Source organism: Thermobia domestica, chromosome 14 (assembly GCF_964235325.1).
Source record: "Thermobia domestica chromosome 14, izTheDome1.hap1.1, whole genome shotgun sequence".
In the NCBI taxonomy this organism is placed as follows: Eukaryota; Metazoa; Arthropoda; class Insecta; order Zygentoma; family Lepismatidae; genus Thermobia; species Thermobia domestica.
The window spans coordinates 139,420,429-139,437,629 of record NC_137467.1 but is presented as its reverse complement, the minus strand read 5'-3'; the positions used below and the strand labels follow the sequence as shown (position 1 = coordinate 139,437,629).

Here is a 17,201-nt window from a genome sequence, read left to right as displayed (position 1 = left end):
AATTAACCTATTATTATGAAAAGTCACTGTTTTCAAACAAAAGTGATAATTAATAAAAACTAAAATTAAAATATCATAGGAACACCATGGTCTTGTGTTTATGGCACATCGCATGGTCCTGGGTGCGATTCCTGTCCGGTTTTTCCCAATTTTCGACATCTACCCAGCCTTATGAGTAAACTAGGAAGTCACATAAATAAAAGAGCGGCTTAGGTCCAGAAAGGCCTGTCAGGCAAAGTGATTTAGGTTTTAAAATTAAAATAACATAAAACTCAGAAAAAAAAATCATGAATATTATCTGTCTTTTAATTTAACCTTTGTGTATGTTACTTCTATACTTCTACAAAGAGGATTATACATAATACATATGCCAGTTCTGCAGTGGAACCGCTTTAAAAGTTTTTGATATAAAATTGCAAAATATCCTTGCAGAATATCCATTTGATATGTTTAAAAAAACGATTAATTTTTTATCATTACGATTATTTTAAGATTTTTAATTAAAAAGTAGCTCCTAGAAATTTAAATGATTAAATTAAAGTTAACAATTTTTAATTGAATAATTCATTCGTTATTTTTTTCAACGGATTAATTACAAGCCTGTGTATTACAAATGTCAACCGAAAGCTATATCAAAATACACAAAGACGTAGACTTAAGGGCCTTCACTACAGCGAAATTAAACTACCACTAATTTTAGAGTTTTTCTGTAATATCTTCAAAACAAATAAAAATATTCAAAAAGCAAAAACGTAGTGAACTAGACAATACTATTTTGCATGTTATACTGTTATCACAACTCATCTATCTGCTTTCGATTTGCAACTGTAGATAGATTCAGCATTTTTTGCGGTTTCTGTAAATAGCGGCATACCAAAAGCAGATAGGTGAATTGTGGTAATGATATCACATGCAAAATCGTATTGTCTAGTTCACTACGTTTATGTTTTTCGAATATTTGTATTTGTTTTGAAGATATTACAGAAAAACTATAAAATTAGCGGTAGTTTAATTTCGCTGTTGTGAAGACCCTTAACGGAGATTGTAGGAATCTGGAAGGAAGGCATGAATTTTTGTGTTAATTACAGCATAAAGAATCACAGAGATTACTAAGCGTAGTAAAAAAACAACGAGGGATGGATTTGGGTAAGTAATCTAATCAATTGTGATAAACAGGCTTTTAAGAAATCAATGAAAGTTTTAATCTTTCTCGTCAGACAGAGGATCGTCCGAGTGGGAAGTCTTACTACATGCTTTCATACGAAGAAGGCTAATAGCGAATTGAACAAAAAATAAAAGTACAGTATTATCTATACATGTATAGTCGTTTATAGTTATCATCTTGCAGTTAATATCGTGAATATTTTTCATGTATATCTACATTTTAATGTATAGGTAACAGCTAAATATTTTATCAACTACAATTGTATTATTCTTTACTAATCTGTGTTTATACTTCGTTTTTATTCGTAGTGTACTCATGTGTAAAAAAAAATTAAAAAGTGCCCAAGAATAATGTCTTAGAAGTTACAAAACATAAGTAGATTTTATGTATAGTGGGTTTTGTCTATATTCACAAATATTTGTCGAACTGAAAACTGACAGATCTAGAAATTTGGTATTAGTCTTCAGTATTGATTGATACTAGATTTACGGTGCCATTCTTTATAGTTTTGCCATTTATATTGAACAGAGTAAACATCAGTGTAATCACTGAAGCTGTATATTGCATATATCTATAAGAAAATTATCTTAAAGTGGTTACATTCTACCGGATGCAAAAGTTAATATTAACCCAGATATTAACATCCACTGAAGATTTTCGAAAATAAAATCATGAGAAAAAAATATAAAGAAATAGAAAGAAATACTAAACGGAATTCTGCCGCTTATAATACGTCCTCAGATGTTTTATATGTTTTTAATTCTTGCCTCAGGTAAATATTATATATATATAAAACACTGTTCACGCTATGGTAATGAAGTCGACGATACCTATATTATACACAGTTTCTTACTTTGTAATTAACAAAACATGTATTCTCGTTTCACTATACTGTGGTGCCGACAATGGTGACAACAATTGCTTGAATTTCACCATTAAAGTAGTAGGTACAATAAATACGATAGTAAGACTATTCATGGCTTTGGATTGATTGTTTTAACAAAATAGACACTGACCAAAGCTTAAAACTCACTTTATTTTAAATTATAATTTGTATCTGTTTCGGATATCTAGCATATCCTTCTTCAGACACTATCGAAATTAATGAAAATACAGACATATATATAAATGTTGTTATAACAAAGTTTTTATAACAATGACTATATATATGACGGTTAAAGAATTTAAACTTTCTTATATCAACATTTATATATATATGTCTGTATTTTTATTAATTTCGATAGTGTCTGAAAAGGATATGCTAAATATCCGAAACAGTTACAAATTATAATTTAAAATAAAGTGAGTTTTAAGCTTTGGTCAGTGTCTATTTTGTTAAAATAAATACGAGTGTTTATTCCAGAGTATATAACAATATTTTGTGTAAGGCTATTGTTATTGTTTCATAGAGTGATATTTCTAACGCATAACAATAAAAATGTCTTTCTTCTAGTTTGTTTGAACCTAGAATTTGGTTTGAAAGTATTAGCAGAATCAATCGTGAATACAGCTTGTTACAATTTGGGAAGAGATTCCTCACATCAAACTAAGAAAAGTTCATATGGACCTGTGGTCGGAAGTGCATAGTTTCGTAGTTATAGGGTGCTGAAAACGTGAGAAAATGAACTTTAAAGGTCCATAGTTCCACTAGTATAGGACCGATCTTAATCGGGTCAAGACATCACTGAGGAACTAGTATGTGAACTATAGTCATCTTTTAAATATTCATCTTTTAGAACCTTCAGTATTGCACAATAATTTTTAGAGAGGCTGTTTGGGAGTACTTGATCACTCTCCACCTACCTGTAAAAATTTGTGTGCAAGTATTGGAGCATTCTTAAACATGGATATTTGAATAGTTCACATACCAGTTCCTCAGTGATGTCTTGACCCGACTACGGTAGATCTCATAGTATGAACTTTTAAAGTTGACTTGTTTCACTTTTTCGGCACCCTATAACTCCAAAACTATCCACTTTTGAGCACAGGTCCATATGAACTCTTTTCCTTATTTGGATGTGAGGACTTTATTACCAAAATACTGTGACACATTTTCGTAACACCCTGTATAAGAAGTTAATAAGAGAAACAATAGAAACAAATTAAGTGGTACCACCTTAAATTGAGAAGAAGATTGTAAATTATAAACCAAGCATTGTAATTCATTCTATTGCTCTTTTTTTCTTCTAATCTTCTGTTATCAATTATGACGTAATTCCGTAAAATGAAGCGTGTTCAAGTAAGATATTCGGCTAAAAAGAAAAACTCTTAAACGTGTCTCGATCAATGCAAAGTTTGCAAAAGCTTAGAGATTATTCTTGGACACTCATTTGGTATTAGTGCTTTAAAGCATTTAGTGGAAAAAGTGATTTAGTGGGATATTGCTATGTACTTGCAGGAGAAAGTATGACGTGATGAGTCCCCACAATCTTTACACGTTGCTGGCTGAAAGGTTGTTGCTGAATGAAGAAACTCTTACGCTGCCAACATACAACGTTCTGTACGAGGTAAGTTAAGGCTATATTCCACCAGAGCTGTCATGCCAGTGCCAGCCATCAGATAACTATCCCTACCTGGATAATAAAAATCTTAATTGGTTATAATTAAAAAGGTAATAACAATAGGATTATGAAATTAAATATGCATGTCAAAATATTTGTTAACATAACAGTGTGCCTTCTATCACCGGCTAGGGTCTATTGGGATAGCTCTGGAGACCATTCCATGGGCTGTTCTTGAACTACCATGTTTTCCTGCTTCCCTCCGCGTATATATGTATGTGTGTACGTATGGATGGATGCGTGTATGTATGTATGTATGCATGCATGTATGTATGTATCTATGTATGTATGTGTGTATGAATGTATATGTATGTATTATAACGTTTACTCCATAGGATGGTGGTCCAAATAGAGCAAACATTATATTATATAGTCGTAAATAGGACGTTTGCTCGAGCGTTGACGATGAAACAAGTTATCCGAAGAAAGCTCCTTTCAACGCCAACTACACATAAGCAAAAATTCTACGTACAACTTTTAGAGACACAAAAGATTCAGCATCATATTTCCGAAAATTAACAAATTACACAAATAATGAGTAAAAAGTAAATTTTGCACCATGTACTCAAATAGACAACCACGAGGCATAGGAGATGACATGCACAATCGCAGAAAATACTCGCCAATTAATTCGGAAATTTTAATTATATTGATACTTACATAGCTTTAAATTGGGAGATAACAATGATGATAATAATGTGTATGGATGTTTCTTATAATGTGAAAAATAATTCGATTCGACCAATTGCAGAACATAATTATACAGTGTCTTGTTGCAGCAGGGTAGTAGAAGCTGTTACATATTCGTCTCTTCGGCGCCAAGTAGTTTGTCTCCCGCTAAATCTCTTCAGCTCTCGCTGTTCGCGTGGGTTTCACGCTTTAAGTGACGTAAGAGCGGACAGAGCTGTGATTGGCTAAAGAAGTGCTGATCAAGGTCACTCCACCCACATGCATCCGCTGAGTGAGAACACACACACACTCACACATAGAAACGTCGTCTGCTAGTATATGCTAGTCCTTTTAAATTAAAAAAGAGAATTAAACTGCTTAAGCTGCATATTACCAAAATGATGAATAAATGAGTTTATGACAAATGGCACCCGAACAGTTGATAGGTAAAGTTCTGATGAGATACGTTTATCCTAAGAACCCTGGCAACATTGATAGTTTGTGTCTGCGTATGACGAGGACACACTGTATAAAGTTTTGACGTACACATGGGTTGAGTTACAGTCCACACAAACACTTCACTTCACTTACTGCTGTAATTACAACCATATAAAATGTTTATTCAGTCCATAAATATGTAATATATCGATAAACGCCTAGAAATATATTTATTATAGTCCTATTAGATCAAATGTAAATTCACTCAATACTTAAAGAAATTGGATATATAACACATACACTAAAATATTGTAAATAATGTGAATAAAATGAGAAAACACTTCAAGCAATGAAATAACTTCAACTTTTAGAAACACTTTCACCTTTGCAATTAATTGAACATAAAAAGAAAAATGAATATTAAAATAAATATAGATATATTTTTCAGTTCGAATAACAACACTTCACTGTTCATTTATAACACACTGTTTATACTTTTACTATCTGCATACGTTACACTGTCCAAGTTGTCCACTATTCACAATCTACACCATGCTCCAGAACAATGTCCAGTCCATAGGCCATCCTCTTCGTTCATTTTCTTCCATTGAATGAACACTCGACGATTAAATCTTCTGCTCCTATCCTCTTCCCATTGGATAGGACTAGGTCCATCGGTGGAAGTTCTAGAAGGTCTCTGCAGGCTATAGTCCCTTTTTATAACAATGGACTATTTTTCAAAATTCGGCGCCAGTATGAAGATGCATGGAATACTGACACTTATTGCGTATAAACTTATTAACGTCTAATTTGCATCTTCCTTTCTACTTTTTTTTTTTTTTTTTTTTTTTGACTTAAAATGTGCTGCACTTGTTTCCGCTGCATTCGTATTAAGTGGAGGTGAATAGAATGTGTGTTCTTCTTATTGTTTGGACTTACGTGTGTTCTTCCTTGTGTTGCATTCTTCGTGTGTGGATATCAAGTATATGTTTCTACGTGTTACATTTAATTACTATAATAAGGTTAAAATAACATAATTATGGTTAAAAGGAAGTTGACTTGGGATGGGTTAACAAAAGAAATGTAAGTATTTCTTCTTTCATTCTCTCCCCCCCTTTTTTTTTCAAATCACTTCACGAGTACAAACCACGACAAGCATGTCTCAATCCTCAACGCCTTCGTGCAACTTCATCAAATAAGTACATGGTACATGATAAATTAATACTGAAATATACCTATATAGGACATGATGCTGAATAAATATATATATATATATATATATATATATATATATATATATATATATATATATATATATATATATATATATATATATATATATATATAATATACTATAATAAGCCTATAGATATAACCTTAATGATGACTGTTACATGAATACTATAATGAAGAGAGAAATAAACCAATATAAGCTCGAATGATGGAGAATTATATTGAGGCAACGTCAGATGTCTACAGATGCCAACCTGTATCCATCTTAGGGATGGTCTGACGACTAAATGAAGAAGAGCCAACCCACAAAACATATAAACCTACCCACTATAAATACGACCACGAAGACACACAGAGATGTGGTTAACAAAAATAAGTTATACTAAGGAAACCCCATAGAGTTTTACGAGGGCTGTCTAAAAAGTATCCGACCTTTGGCCAGAAAAATAGTTGCGAATACCTGACAGATTTGGGACCCTAATCCCCTTCAAAGTAGGCCCCTTGTGCTTCCACACACTTAGCCCACCGATCCTTCCACTGCTGGAAACACCGCTGGAAGTCTTCTTTTGGAATGTTGTTCAGCTCCGTCATCGTGTTCCGCATTATGTCTTCTCTACTCTCAAAACGGGATCCCTTCAGAGGCGTCTTCAATTTTGGAAACAACCAGAAGTCACAAGGAGCCAGGTCTGGAGAGTAGGGAGGTTGGCGAACGGTTGTAATCCCATGTTTGGCTAAGAAAGTGTGGATCAATTGGGATGAATGTGCTGGGGCGTTGTCATGATGGACGTGCCAGTTCTTCGCTGTCCACATGTCTGGTCTTTTGCGCCGGACTGCGTCACGGAGTCGCCTGAGAACATCTTGATAGTACTCCTTTGTCACTGTTTGTCCTTCCGGTGCGTACTCGTGATGCACAATTCCACGGGCATCGAAGAAAACAGTCAGCAACACCTTGATTTTGCTTCGCACCTGCCGCGCTTTCTTCGGCCTTGGAGAATCGGGATGCTTCCATTGAGACGATTGTTGTTTTGTTTCTGGGTCGTACCCGTACACCCATGACTCATCTCCAGTTATCACGTATTCAGATACCCAGGATCAGTGTTGGTGGTGTCCAGAAGGTCCTGTGCAACGTCAAAACGGGTGTCTTTTTGTTCCTGAGACAACAACTTGGGTACAAATTTAGCAGCCACTCGTTTCATGTTCAAATCGTCACGCAAAATTGCATGTGCAGAATCTTTACTCACTCCAACATCTTCTGCAATCTCCCGCACTGTCAGACGGCGATCTGCCATCACCAAATTTCGCACCCGCTCAACAACAGCTGCATTCCGAGCAGTTTGGGGCCTGCCGCTACGCTGCTCACTCTCGACTGATGTGCGGCCATCTTTGAATCGGTTGAACCATTGTTTAATTTGTGTTACACCCATCGCATCTTCTCCAAACACCTGCTGAACCTTACGAATTGTTTGGCTTTGAGAATCACCCAGCCTTTGACAGAATTTGATGCAATATCTTTGCTCAATTCGTTCAGTCATCTTGCGAGAAACACTAAATCCGACGAACACTACCAACAGCACCTCACTTCGCGACCACCAGCTCACGACTGGCACACGCGAACGCGGTGAAAAAATTCAAGCATGCGCATTAAGGTTCCTCCTTCCACCGTGCACGGTGGCGCCGCCTGAGAATCACTACTTTGCGTGGAAAAAATTAAGGTCGGATACTTTTTAGACAGGCCTCGTATAGAAGACAAAAAGAAAACGTTGCACATGAAATTCATGGCGAAATGTGGTCGTAGGTCTTAAGGTAAAACTTCAATGTTGTTCCAATAACAACAAAAGGAATACTCTAATAAACGTGTATATTACTCTAATATCTCCTAACATGTCTCTAAATTAAAACTGACTTCTTCGAAGTGCTAATGGTAATACTTCTCTAATAAACTCAATAACTTTCGTTCATCTAAATAACCATGTCGTACATACCACAAAATATTTTCGTCAACAAAACTAGAATGTACTCTCACTTCTTGATCTTTATTATTGATGCTACACAATTGGTCTTCTTTACTTTCTTCTTCTTCTTGGTTCATATAATCTCCGTTGGCTTCCTTTTCGGCTCTCTCTAAAATGTCACTGAACTGTTCTTCATCTACATGCTTCTTCAGAATTTCTAGCCACTTTTTTCTAGTAGCTGGTGTTGGTCTCCACAGCTTCATTCTAGAAACATTCTGAAATCCGATATATTTGCCACTTTGCGGATCTAATACTTCAAACACATTTTCACCAACTTGTTTCCACAACAAATAAGGTCCACGGTACACTTCACACAGTTTGGCTATACGTTTGTCTACCAAGCTACTAATATTGTACTGACGTAAGAAAACTAAATCACGTTCACACAAAGTTCTCCGAGCTCTCTGATGAACGTTCAACTTTTCGTTCCGTTGTTGAATGATTTTCTTCCGCCGTAAGTCAGCCATTATTAATTTTCCATTCCAATCTATACCTTCTTGCTCATCGACTGTTTCGTTGTTTTTCACAATTCCAAAATGTGACAATGTAAATTCTTCTGGCTTGATGTTAAGATGCAACTCTGCGGGCGCTATTCCCAAACTGGCACTAATAGTATAGTTCAACAATAAACAAGCTTGCACAATATATTCTGGCCATGAAGAATGAGAATCGCGGCACAACACACGCAAAATTCTCTCTAAATCAGCATGGAATCTTTCGATCACATTTCCTTGTGCGTGATAAGGCGTAGTATAATGTATTTTGATGTTATATGCTTCCATAGCTTGTACGAATTCCTTGCCAATAAACTGTAATCCATTATCTACTAAGATGTTCATAAAAATACCAAGATGAAGCATGTATGACTCAGTAAGACATTTTGCGACACTTGCACTTGTTGCACGACGAAGTGGATATGCTACTAAATAACGTGAGTATACATCACATACTGTTAACAGGTAAGTTTCGCCATGTTTACCTCGAGGTAGAGGACCAACTAAATCTGCTGAGACCAAATAACGTATGTTTTTCGCTGGCACTGATTGCATTAAACACTTCACTGGGTGATGATCTACCTTCGTTCTCATGCAGACCTCACAATCAAGAATATACGATTTAATGTCACTACGCATGGTTTTCCAATAAAACATACGGGAAATGATATTAAACACTTTCATAAATCCAAAGTGACCGTAATGGTCATGGTAACCAATTAAAATATTTTTCACTAAGCATGGAGGCACACACAATTTTAATCTGTCTGGGAAGTGAAAATCTCTCACCATCAAAATACCATTTTCCAAAGTGTAATTTTGTTTCCAATTTCGAGCACTACTACGAAAAGAACTTTTATTTGCATTGCTTTCGCTTTCACTTATATTACCTTGTAGGTAGCTAATAATTGGACGGTACTCGTCACATTCCCATTGTAATTTCGCAATTGTAGACGGATCTAAATCGAACACTTCTGATTGAACAGCCTGTATAGGGTTCACATTCACCATTAACTCTTCCTGTGTTGGTAACATACGAGATAAACAATCACTTAGTGTGTTAGTCTTGCCTTTGATGAATTCTATTTCATAATCGTAAGATTGAAGTTCAAGAGACCATCTCATAAGTCTTGCATTCCAATTACGCATACGTTTTAACTGCACTAAGCTTTTATGATCTGTTCGTATGTATATTTTCGCTCCTTTAAGCCAAACATGCCACTTACGAATACACCACACAAATGCAAGACACTCAAGCTCAATTATGGCATAGTTCTGTTCGTGTTTATTAAGAGTACGGCTTGCATATTCTAATACACACTTCTCACCGTCAATAATTTGATAACACACACAAGCCAACCCGAGTTTGCTTGCATCACTTTCGAGATAAAACGGCTTATTGAACTGTGGATGGTGTAATTTCACATCTTTTACTAATTCAGCCTTTAATAATTCAAATGCCTTTTGGTGTTCTTCTTCCCACTTCCATTTCTTTTCCTTCCCTAAAAGTTCATAAAGGGGTTTGGCGATAACAGCATGACCTTTGATTGTTCGCGAATGCCACTGAACAGCACCAAGGAATGAGCGTAACATTTTTAAATTTTTGGGCACTGGTAACTTCTCGATTGCTTCAGCTGATTTCGGATCCTTTCGTATGCCTTCTGAAGATACGTAATAGCCTAAGTAATTAATTTCACTTACACCAAAAATACACTTCGATAAATTTAGTGTCATGTTCGCATCACTTAACAAACTAAGCACTTCATCTAACTGCTGTAAGAATTCTGGTACGGTTGTACAACCAAGAGCTACATCGTCCATATACCTGATTAATTTCTCTTGTAGCGGTAAAGGGAACACTTTATTCAAGCACAACTGCAATACAGATGATCCATTTTTCACACCAAACACCATGCGTGTGTACTCATATAACGTTCCTTCAAACAAAAAGGCTAAGTATGGCATAGAATCTTCTGTAATTCCACATTGTTGATACGAACTAGTAAAATCAAGAGTACCTAGCACACGTTTTCCACTAAATTTAGCAAAGAGGTCTGACAACTTTTCTACACGCAGAGCTGGATTCTTAATGTGCACATTCAATGCTCTACAATCTGTTACTATTCTCAACGCTCCACTCTTTTTCAATACTACGTGCAACGGTAATAGATGACATGATGAACTAGGTCTAATGACACCCCACTTTAACAGTTTTCGGATCTCTTCACGCACTCCTTCCTTATATTTGTGCGGAATATCATAAGGACGAGCAACAATGGGTTCATTTGTATCCACTTCTAATCGGTACTGAAATTTGTTACACAGGCCAGGAAAACGGGCGAACACTTTCCTATGTTTCATTAACAACTGAAATAATTCTTCTTTCTCGTTTTCACTAAACAGCGTAGCGCGTGTAACTGCATCCCTTATTTCATCTACTGTGAAATATAGATCCGGTGGGAAGTCCTCCACTAAGTCACTAGCTTCAATTTTCTTTAAAGGCTCGGCGCACCCACTGCGGAACACATTCATCGTTCTCGCATAAAAATCATTAAGGTCCCTTATCTCGGACAACACGACAATAGGGGCTACCTTGCACTTAATTTCCCTTACATTAGCTACAATGACATTTTCACTATTTCTCTGTATTAAAGGCACTTCACCACTAATTCCTTGAAATTCAACACGCAAGTTACTTCGCTTAAAATCGATGACACTGTTTAATTTCTCGAGAAAGTTTGCACCGAGTATTACGTCTTCGTGCAGTTCTGGTAACACAAGAAACTCAACTGGCACTTCCACATTTTCGATTCGTACCGGTAAAATAACCTTTCCTTTCACGTTCTTTTTCTTTCTTCCTAGAAAATCGCACAAAACGATATGCTCTCCTTTTTGCAAATGCACGTTTGCTACACACTTTGTTACTTCTCGAAAAATATTATACCGTAATAGGCATAGTTCTGATCCACTATCTAACAGACAGATTTTGGGTTGATCGTTTAACAAAATTTTTACTCTCATTGTATTATGACCTAATTCACATTTGATCACTTCTTCTTCATTATCATTGCTTATATCATCTTCTGCTTGTAAATCTTCCTCGTTGCACATACGTGGAAAAGTAATCCGGTTTACACTACTGAAATCCCTCCCCTTTGCAGCGACCAAGTGGGAGGGCGCTACTAGTTTAAAGGCACAGAATTCTGCGGATAAAAACCACTTTGTTGGTATGGATATTGACGTTGCTGATTTGTACCGTTATTTACACCAGGACCTCTATTAAATGTTGGAAACCAATTATTATTTTGATTTGGACTACCTTGGGAAGTCGACGCACTACTTTGATTTTCGTTTGCCCTTGCACCTTGCGTTTCGTTTCGATTTTCATGTGCACTTGTGTTTTGTCGGCCATTACCTTGCGACTGAGTACCACCGTTCGAGTTATTATTATTTCTGTTAAAATTACCTCGCCGTCCACGTCTATGAAATTTCCTTTTCCATCCCTGTTTGAAATTCGGACGTGCACTATTATCACTACTCACTTCACTACCGTGTTCTACTTTCACATTATTCACACTAACGCCGGCACGACCTTGCTGTTTCTGCTTATTACGCTGATTGTCGTACATATTAGTAATTCCTGACAATCCTTCGATGGACTGCACACTCGCAAGGAACTGATTTATGTTATCAGGCATAGAACCCATCATAGCTAATTGGTACCGCTTGGGCAGGAGAGTGATGATGTGTGACAACGTAATGGTTGGATTTTCGTATTCTTCCAGAGCTTGAATTTGACTAAAACGCTCTGTCACAAAATCAACAACACTACTATAACGTTTTGGGTCAAACGGAATAGATCGCAAGTTGCGCAGACGCGTAGCTTTCACTAAGGGACTCTCAAATGCATTCTGGAACTCTATCACAAATTCTTGAAAAGTTTGACACTTCTTACCGTGTAAATCGTACCACTTAAGTGCACTGTCTTTAAGAATCAATGGCATGATCGTCAAATATTCACTTTGAGGCACTCCGGCGAATGACATTTCTCTACCAAAATTTTCTAAAAATGCACTTGCACTTTCCTTCATCATATCACCTGAAAATGTAGAGAGTTGCTTAATGTCTGCTAATCGCAACGAACAACGCCTTGCTTTCACTTCACTAATTCTTGCACGCTTAATACGCGGACTTTCTCTTTCGGTTTTGATTCTTGACACGGTTCTCTTTATTACGTCACTTTCCACCTCTGTATCGGACGCCGTTTGAGACTCACTGCTCGATTTTCTCTCACGCTTCACACTGTGCACGGAACCTGTGTTTCTTTGTGACATATTACTTCCAGTATCATGGTGCTCATTTGCTAATTCTATACGCTGCACACGCTCTGATAATCGTTCCACATCTTGTTTAGTTTGTTCACTTAATTCACTGGCGCGGAGACACGTTTCAAAACACTGTTGGTTAAATTTACTCTGTTCGTGACACACTTGAATACACTCTTGCACTGCTATGCCGTATTCACTTTGTTTAGTCTCGCACTTCTGAATTCTGCTTTCACGGTACTTGTCGAGACTTTCGACCAAACGCAACCTTTTTTCATAATCATCCACTCTATTGTGACATTCATTTAATTGACGTTGTTGGTCGTTTACTTGGCGCGTATTTTCTTCAACTGTGCCCCGTATATCATGCACTGCATCGGCTAATTCACGTACACTTCTACGTATATCTTCACTCGTATTAAAACACTTTAATTCCACAGCTTCAATTCGTTCTATCAATTCTTGCCGCACTGCACTAATACACTTATTCACATTGTTAATTTCACCTGACAAATCATCTTTACATTGGGATATGTTTTCACGACACTCGCTACGTAATTCATTGATATCGTCTTGCATTTTCTGTTGGTTTACATTTATCGCCTCAACGCTTTCACTCACACGCTTTTGATTATCACTCAATTCGTTTTGGCTTTCTTTAATTTCATTAATTGATGCACTCAGTTCCCTTTGCATACATAAGAGAACTGTTCTAAGATCACCTTCAGCCATGATGTTGCAAATATAACAAACTCGCTAACACAAATAATTGACTAATTTCTGCAAAAATCTAAGAATGCAAATAATAAAAATATTCTAATTTAGACAGGATTTAGGCTTCAATATGCAAGGATAAATGCACTGGACAAGGATACAATGACACGAATTTCATGTACTTGTTAACTTTCTGAGATGGCGGCAAAATTACGCAGCAAGTTTTGAACATCAAGAATACCTAGGCCTATGCTCATAAACACAAAAACTGAACATTTATACAAAAAGAAAGGTTTCTGCTTCGACATATATATCCCGACACCATTTTATAACGTTTACTCCATAGGATGGTGGTCCAAATAGAGCAAACATTATATTATATAGTCGTAAATAGGACGTTTGCTCGAGCGTTGACGATGAAACAAGTTATCCGAAGAAAGCTCCTTTCAACGCCAACTACACATAAGCAAAAATTCTACGTACAACTTTTAGAGACACAAAAGATTCAGCATCATATTTCCGAAAATTAACAAATTATACAAATAATGAGTAAAAAGTAAATTTTGCACCATGTACTCAAATAGACAACCACGAGGCATAGGAGATGACATGCACAATCGCAGAAAATACTCGCCAATTGATTCGGAAATTTTAATTATATTGATACTTACATAGCTTTAAATTGGGAGATAACAATGATGATAATAATGTGTATGGATGTTTCTTATAATGTGAAAAATAATTCGATTCGACCAATTGCAGAACATAATTATACAGTGTCTTGTTGCAGCAGGGTAGTAGAAGCTGTTACATATTCGTCTCTTCGGCGCCAAGTAGTTTGTCTCCCGCTAAATCTCTTCAGCTCTCGCTGTTCGCGTGGGTTTCACGCTTTAAGTGACGTAAGAGCGGACAGAACTGTGATTGGCTAAAGAAGTGCTGATCAAGGTCACTCCACCCACATGCATCCGCTGAGTGAGAACACACACACACTCACACATAGAAACGTCGTCTGCTAGTATATGCTAGTCCTTTTAAATTAAAAAAGAGAATTAAACTGCTTAAGCTGCATATTACCAAAATGATGAATAAATGAGTTTATGACAGTATGTGTGTGTGTGTGTGTGTGTGTGAGAGAGAGAGAGAGAGAGAGAGAGAGTGTGTGAGATGTGAAGTAGAAGTCCGATAACGACAGTCTGATGCAATATAACGAGTCCCATGGTACGATCGTAGCATAACAGGGGCATAACCCATATGGTCTAGTTTAGCCCTTAAGCACCCATATTAAACACGTATTATGTAATCCTATGAAACATCAGGAGAGGTATTTTTTTTTTTTTAGGTTATGGTGCAGTATTTTTCAAAGACTAACACCATGAAAATAAATATTGTTGTTTTTGCACAAGTCCCCAGCGGTTTACATAGAGCGTGAACCAAGACTGAAGGGTGTTCACTTTGAGATCTCGACTAAATATGGTTTTCAGATCTTTTTAAGGTAGACAATACTTATAAAATTTGACATCACAGTAATGTATACAGTCGAAAACGTCCTAGTCAAGAGTGTAGAAGGGGCGAATGTAGAGAATAAGGTGTGTATAAAATAATGAAAACTTGATTAAAATTATAACAAGAGAATAGAGTGCACTTACCTTGTTACTGATAGTGTCAAATCTCGCCTCCAGGGGCTATTGTTTTTCTGTTCAGTGTTAAATACGGTGACTGTGGTATGGAAAACAAATGATATTGATATTCAATGAAAGAAAGGCCGTAATTATACTCCCGTGCGAGGCGTGGAATTGATTTGTACTCCTATTAATATCCTTGTGGTGTAGCAATGTGTTATGAGCGATGATGATCTGGAGGTCCCTGAGCAAGGAAAATGCATAGTGACTAGTACGGTATGAGATAATGATGGCGTTCTAAGGACGGAACCTACAGAGTAACGTGGAATCTGACTCACGTGTGTCTTCACCGGAAATCGAACCTGGGACACCTTGATCACAACGCAAAGAGTGTGGGAAGAAAAAAAGAAGTAAACATCGGATCACCATCAGTTTACTTCTGGCACATGGTGGCTCTCAAAACCGTATCACTGAAACACATGCAGGCGTGAGTAAGCGCATGGAAAGGTAATTACAGTCTTTCTTATCATTTATCATCACTAGTGTCGTTTATCTTCCACACTGTACCTACATGGCGTTGTACAGCGCCACAATTACCTCTGGTGGCGAAAATTGGAACTAATTTTGTTTTCTACACCAATCGCTTCTGCATGCTCCTAAATATGCACCTACCTAATTTCGTTGCATTCTGTCAAGTAGTTACGTCTCCAGAGTTCTCTGAACAGCGGTACTTATTTTATGATAACCCGGTACAAAACGATTTGATTTGATTTGATTTGATTTGATTTATTTGCGTTCATTTGACCATACAAAGTACACAAATTTGTACATATGGTATAGAACATGTCATTTCACAATAATACATTGGTTAAATACAGAGTTAATAAACACATACAAACAAACTATAAGCATACGAATATAAAAACTAAAATTTTTTTACAATAAAAGAAGGAAAAAATAAAGATTTATTATTTAATCTAATGGTTACAATATATCTACATACCAAGTTTTATTGCCTTCAGAAATAATAAATGATTATTCACCTATATACTCATCTACAGAATAATAAGATTTACAAATTAGCATATTTTTAACCTCTCTCGAAAACTTTATATCATCTATTACGTATTTCAATTCTCTTGGTAATTTATTATATAGCACCGCACCTCTATAAAATGTAGTTTTTTCAAACATACTTGTTCTGTGTGACGGTATTACAAATTTATCACAGTTTCTAGTTCTATATTCATGTACGTCGGCATGCGTTAAGTAGTTATCTATATTTTTTCTGACTAATTTTAATACCTCATATATATACAAACTCGGTATCGTAAGCAGTCTGAGTTCACGAAATTTACTTCTACAACTACTACGAAAATGGGAATGTGTAATGATACGGATTATTTTCTTTTGTAATCTAAATATTGTAAACAAATCGTTAGTGACACCCCAGAAGGCAATACCGTACTGTACTCGGGAATAAAATGACGCATAATATAATGAAATTAAAGTGTCTAGGTTAAGAACAGAGGAAAGTGTATAAGCCATATAAACAATAGAAGATAAATTTTGGCATAAATTGTTTATATGATGTTTCCATTTAAGTTTGTCATCTAGGTTTAATCCTAAGAATTTCGTATTTGAAGCACATTCCACATTATTATTATTAATTGTAAAAGAAGGTTTAATCGATGACGATATTTGCTATATAACTGCAAAACATGATCACCTACTTTGAGAGCAGAACGCAAACTGAAAATATTTTAAAATAAAATCCTGAGGCCAATATTTGGACTCTAGAAGGACGGAAATGGGAAATGACGGAAACCTCATAACGAGAAACTGCCTAATTTATATCGTTTACTTAACATTGTTGGAGTCATTAACACTAGAGGCTCAGGGGATAGATCGTGTAGCCAGAATGGAAGAAAGTAGGACTGCTTTCAAAATTTTAACTTAAAAAACAATCGG

General features: G+C 36.2%; 1 protein-coding gene across 8 annotated transcripts in view; it reads left to right on the top strand.

Moving 5' to 3' along the window:
- Positions 1–17,201, top strand: part of rg (A kinase anchor protein rugose) — a 1,617,632-nt gene that overhangs the window by 803,934 nt on the left and 796,497 nt on the right. For all 8 annotated transcript variants that reach the window (XM_081738911.1, XM_081738906.1, XM_081738912.1 and 5 more), the window contains exon 17: positions 3,564–3,672. In XM_081738911.1, the coding sequence (XP_081595037.1) occupies positions 3,564–3,672 (109 nt within the window). The remainder of the gene's footprint in view (positions 1–3,563; positions 3,673–17,201) is intronic.